The sequence below is a fragment of the Oryzias melastigma genome, linkage group LG24 (assembly GCF_002922805.2).
Source record: "Oryzias melastigma strain HK-1 linkage group LG24, ASM292280v2, whole genome shotgun sequence".
In the NCBI taxonomy this organism is placed as follows: domain Eukaryota; kingdom Metazoa; phylum Chordata; class Actinopteri; order Beloniformes; family Adrianichthyidae; genus Oryzias; species Oryzias melastigma.
Window position 1 is genome coordinate 18,373,641 of NC_050535.1, and position 6,235 is coordinate 18,379,875.

General features: G+C 38.3%; 1 protein-coding gene across 1 annotated transcript in view; it reads right to left on the reverse strand.

Moving 5' to 3' along the window:
• Positions 1–2,044, reverse strand: part of acss1 (acyl-CoA synthetase short chain family member 1) — a 19,976-nt gene extending 17,932 nt beyond the window's left edge. The window contains exons 1-2 of the mRNA XM_024291377.2: positions 1,587–2,044; positions 1,342–1,438 (exon numbers count right to left, since the gene is read on the reverse strand). Coding sequence (XP_024147145.1) covers positions 1,342–1,438; positions 1,587–1,899 — 410 coding nt within the window. The 5' untranslated portion in view covers positions 1,900–2,044. The remainder of the gene's footprint in view (positions 1–1,341; positions 1,439–1,586) is intronic.
• Between the last annotated feature and the right edge of the window lie 4,191 nt (positions 2,045–6,235).

The following is a 6,235-nucleotide window of genomic DNA, read 5'->3' on the forward strand; positions in this document are numbered from 1 at the left end:
AACAGGCCCAAAAAAAAACAGAGTTCTGTTTGTGCCAGTTCCAAGCCCAGTAAATACAGAAGTTAGTGTCAAAAAAAGCATTCAATATCCATCCATCCATCCATTTTCTTAACCCGTTTTATCCCTGACTGGGTCACTGGGCCTCACCCAGCTACTGTTGGGCGAAGGCTGGAAACACCCTTGACAGGTTGCCAGTATGTCGCAGGGCCACAATCACACACCCATGCACACTTACAGTTACACTTAGGGACAATTTAGAGCACATGTGTCAAAGTCAAGGCCCGGGGGCCGAATCCAGCCCTTCAGATCATTTTATTTTAATGTTATTAATGGCCAAATGTTATCTTGCGCTTATTTCTAACTTGTATAATTTAGACAAAATATATTTTTTATGGAGAGTAAGATATTGAAAGTTATTTAAGGTTTAAGTTGATTTATTCTGGAATAATATTCCTGCCTTTTTATTATTCATGATTATGTTAAAAAGTTACAGTTTTAAGGTTTTTAAAAATTAGCATTCTGCTAAATTTTTGGACTATTTTGGCATTTACTAGGATTTTTTAGGCTATTTTGGAGTTTAGCTAATATTTCAGCTAGATGCAAGCATTTTTGGCTAATTTAGGCTCTTTGCTTTTTAGGCTGTTTTGGAGTTAGCCTATTCGCTAGCTGTTTTGGCTAATTTAGGCTTTTTCAGGTTTTTAGGATATTTAAAAGTTTTGATATTTTTTCGGCTACATGCTAGCTAGTTTTTTTTGTTTTTGGTTTTTAGGCTAATTTAGCATTAAGCTAATGTTTTAGCTTGCTATCAGCTTCAGCGCTTTGAGCTATTAGCTTCAGCGTTTTAAGCTATCAGTTTCAACGTTTTTAGCTATCAATTTCAGCATCTTCAGTTATCAGCATTATCATCTTCAGGAGCCACATTCTGCTTACAGCATTCACACTAGCGTTATCACAGGTAATGCTATATATCTAGTTCATGACTATGTTAAAAAGTTATTGGTTTTAAAGTTTTGAAAATGTCGTTTTATAGAGTTCAATAAATATTTATCCTGTTTTGGACGTGACCTAAAGTGTGTTTTGGATTTTGAGAGATTTAGTTTGACACCCCTGCTTTAGAGTAATCGATGAACCTGTGTAGCATGTTTTTAGATGGAAGGAAGCCAAAATTGCAAACTCTGTACAGAAAGATCCCTGCTGGGACTTGAACCTGGGTATTCTTGGTGTGAGGCAAGAGGGCTAACCACTGTACCACAGCACAGCCCTAAGCATACAACATAAGACTTATAAGACAAAGGAAAAAATAGACAGTCCAACCTCTCAGCTCCCCCTGTCCCCACTCACCTGTAGGTGTACCTGACCTCTGACCCCCTCTCATCCCTCTCCCAGATCAACGCCACCCTCTCAGGACAGATGTGCACCTGGCGGTCCAAACAGTTCACTGCAGGTGACACACAAACACAGTTGACTTGAATGACCCTCTCATCCCCGCGCGGTGCGTTCAGGGTCCTGCTCTGGATGACTGATTACATCGATCCTTCCCTGTCATCCTCATGATCGATTCACAAACAACCGCGGGGTAAACTCACCGGACACGTTCAGCATTCCTCCCTGGAACCACTTGATCCTGCCCCGGCTCAGGTCACAGTCCTGCACCGTGTGGAAAGGCCGGACCCAGCTCAGCCTCTGGCGGGCCACAGCTGCCCAGAAGTCCTCGCTGTTGGAGACCGAGAACTCCTGCAGCGCCGCGCGGCCAGACACTCCCTCGAAGCCCGCAGCCTCCGGCATGAACGCCGCGGTGTTGCAGCCGCCTCGACGCAGAACATGGGGATGGGACTTGAGGACGCCACGTCTCAGGGCGCAAACGGCGAACTTGAGAGTGAATCTGGACGGAAGCCACATCGCGCTAGTGAAAGTCGTCTGCAGCCTTCAGATCATGTGCACAAAACATTTCCGCCCTTCAAAAAGTTGAGTTCAGATGCTTTGCGTGTTTTTGGGGGGGTAAAAATCTTGAAAACTCTGAGAGGAAGGGCTGGAAGGAATGATGCGTTAAAGGGCGGATACAAACTCTTCTGTCGAAAGCTATGGAACTCCAAATGTGCTGCAATTTGTCCTCAAAGAAAACACACACCCAACATCTTAACACAACTCTTTGGACATAAAAACTCTAAAATTTTTACTTTTTTGGCTTTTAAGTCCTTAAACAGTAATTTGAAAAAGACAGAAATTATGAAATACACTACTTAAGTTATAAATAAATTGCAGATGTAGTAAAACTAGCATGTTATTATTTAAACACTGAAGTTTTTACAATGTTTTTAAAATATTTTTTTATCCAAAACACATCAAATATTTATGGTGTATTTAATTAAATGTGATAATTAAAATCGCAAATATACGCAATAAATATTAGAGCTGGATATCAATAATAAATTCCAAAAACTAGTCGATTTGATTCAGAAAATCCTGGATCGATTCAATTCAGATTTTTTTCCATTCTTTCGATACTTTCAATTCAATTTTGAGATTTCATATTTATACACATTTGTTTAGAAATACATCAATAATGCACTACATGTTTTGAATATATTTATATTAATCTGATACAGTTCACACACTGTAAAATGTATTAGTGAAATAATGACATTGTTATAGCATACCGTGTTACATGGATTCTCAAAAGAAGTTCTAACAAAAATGTTCAGATCATTAACATTGTAAACATTGTTCTGCTTCTTCTGGAAGGCGTTTCAGTTTGGCCACTAGGTGGTGATCGTGCTTCAGCTGTACACTTTTCTCAAGAAAAATAAGCAAAAATGATTCATTAGACCACACATGGTTTCTTTAAAAAATATTTCCGTAAAAGAGTTTGGAAAATTCATACCTGAGAGTTTATATAGATGTTCTTAGTCAGTAATGTATGTTTATGTGGACCGAGCATTAGCGTTAGTCGTTCTACGGGAAATTCCATCAAACATTAGCATCAAGCTAGCAGACTTTAGCTTTATGTGCTAAATTGATTTATATTTTTATGAATTGATTATTTATCTGTTAAGCTTAAATGTATTCAAATTGATTTTATTGACCCAGCCCTAATAAATAGCATGTAGACACATCAAATAGTGTCACTGTGCATGCCGTTTGCCATTAATGAACTTGGAAAATTTACAGTGTTAATATATGCATCGTGGTGCATTCTGGGATAGTTTTGTGCTTTGATTTCAATTCTGAGCAAGGTACAGTGGAATTAGCAGACATTTGTGAGCCAGCGGCAGCTTTCTTATGACTTTGGATCACTTTTACAGCTTTGGAAAAGGTACAAGATAAGGCAGTCATAACGCGTGTAATTACATGAATCAAATGATTTTTTTTTTAAGATATTTTACTTATTTTGTTGTTCAGAATTGGAACTATTTCTGGGTCTTACAGTATGACACAGCTAACACACTGTATTGCCGCTTAAAATTGTACAACCTTTTGTAAAATTACGGTGGATTTAAACTGATATATGCCAAAGTTTATGCAAAATTGTGACACTTATGACATCCCATACTATCTCTAATTAAGTTGCTGCCAGTGTTTTTCATTCAAAGGTTTTCTTATGTAACCTTTGTAACCTAAGTGTGCCATAAAATGTGTTTTTAAACCGTAATCATGTAGCATCTTTTTGACAATTTTGTGGGTATTTTTCTAAACTCTGTTATCTAAATTAAGGTTGCATTGGGAAAAAACACAGTAAAAAGTCTTCTTCTCAAGTTTAGGAAATACTGCTGCAGCTTTGGCTCACAGGAGAACCGTTGTATTATCTCTGCAGCTCGAACATTAACCCAGGAAGGGCGTGGGGACCATTTCCACGCCCTTCTGAGAAAAGGGAACTTGTTTTTAAACTCTTCACTCATTTGAAGAGCGGATCTCTGACTGACAGAACTGGAAGCTTATGTGAACAAGTTTTGATTAAAGAGCTTCAAGCTACCATTTGAGTTGATAAATGATGTTCTGGCTGTTAGATCACAACACAGTTTTGGATATTTCTGTCCACATGTGAGACATTTTCTAGTTACTATCTAATTATCTTGCAATTACATCAATGTAATGTGTTCATTAGTTTTACTGCTAGATGCATTTAAACGTTGCTCTTTTATATTTTGCATTTGCAATCAATGCTAAATAATATTGAGATGATCAAACTTTTGTTTTGTTTTGACCACTCCAACTTCGCCCAAACTTATTATTTTTAGCAGATTTATCAGTTTTATCGTGGCTGTGGTCAATTTTGGTCACACTTTTTGAAAGGCTTTCTGGAAATCAGTGCCAAAATGAAAAAAAAAAAATAACACTTGCATAATAAAGAATCAATCCAAATATTCAACAGAGTTCACTTTGTTGTGTCCCTAAAGATAAGGTAAAAATGTTCTAATTGAAGGATTAAATTAAATAGGGCTACGAAACTATTCATACTTAGCCTTTAGTTCACTGAATTTGTTCATTTCTTGAAATTTTTTTCTGTTTTTTTTCAATGATGACGTTTATTGGAAGAGTAACAATACAAGAACAAAAGCGAATTTGAAGAATATCTTTTATTTTTTGTAAAATGTTGCCACTTTTCTATAAATATTTAGGTTTGTGTTTCTATTTGCAATATATTTTAGTAAATTTTAGCAAAGCTCCAGATACAGGAAAAACTTAATGTTCCTCAGATGTGTTGACAATTTTACCATCACTTTTCAAAATCTGAATTTTTAAATCTTGTTCTTTGTTTACTAAAACGTCAATCTGGAGAATGATGAATTCCAGCCTGGTTCCATGATAAATACGCCCATTGTACATCAAGTCTAGTTATGAGAGCCACATATTCCAGAGGCAGCTCTTTACACTAAGAGGAAATGACTAAGAATGACAAATATTCAGCCACGTAAACTGACGGCACAGTCATCAGATGCTGAGGCACACGGCGCACAGAGGTCACCAACTTTCTGCAGAGTCAGACTCCAAAGTTTGTGTTGTCTTGTATCAACTTGTTCCGTCATCTGTGGGTAAAACTGGCCTGGTTTTAAGGGGGGGAAAATAACAAAAACCAAACACCAATGAGAACAAAAGGAACAGAGTTTATTAATACATGAAATCCTGTGTCCTGATATGAAAGAACAAAAATAAAAAAACTGGTGCACTGGTCCAAACAAAAAGATAGTTGGAACCTTAGAGCCAAAAATAAAATAAGCCATGGAGACTGTTGACCCATTCATGTCAACTGTCTGAGTCAGCAGCTCCTTGCAAAGGGCTGAGAGCATCATAGAATGGGTTTCTCTAACCAAGCAGCTGCATCCAAACTTTACATCACCAAGTGCAATGGAAGGCACATGACAGTATAACACACCACTGAACCCCAGAGCAGTGGGGAGGAATTCTCTGGAGGGAAGAATCATGATTCTCCATCTAGGAATCTGATAGACACGTTTGGGTTTGGTGGTTGCCAGGAGAATAGTACTTGTCTGACTGGATTGTGACAAATTTGAAGTTTGGTGAGGAGGTGATTATTCATTGGGGTTGTTTTTCAGCAGTTGGGTTTGTCCTCACTTACAGTATATCATTCATTCCATGCAAGCAAGGCACAGAATACTTGGCCAGTTTGAAACTATTTAGCACAGTTTCATGGCTGTAAGTATGGTACGCTTGTGTTGTGAGCACAGAACATACCGTGGTGCATCATGACATTAAATGTTGGACAATCTATTGGTCTTACAAGACCATTTGGGTTGGGGTTAGACAAAGGGTTCTATCCCCTCAGGAAGTGGAGGATTTGTTGCACTCAACAGGATAGACCACAAACTTATTTCCACTATGGTGCAAGTCCTGACTCGCCTTGCAGCTGACAGAGGGAACACTGCTGCTCACAGCATACATAGTGACTAAAATGGGCAAGAGTTTGGACAAGTCCACAGTCCAAACCTTGTGGAAACATTTTGGGGATAGTCGATTCCTGTCTGTGTATCAGTGCATAGAGAAGGTCCATGCAAACATGGATGAGACAGTTTGGTGTGGAAGAACTTTGCTATCCTGCATAGAGCTGACACTGACCCTATGGAATCCCCTACCAGCTCAGTGGTCTTGTGGTAGAGTGTCCGCCCTGAGATTGTAAAAATAAAACTAGGGAATATTTTTATTATTGTCTTGATGAAAATAAGAAAAACATCATAAGCCCATGAAGTTGGAGCGGTCCTGCTCACTACAACTGCACTTG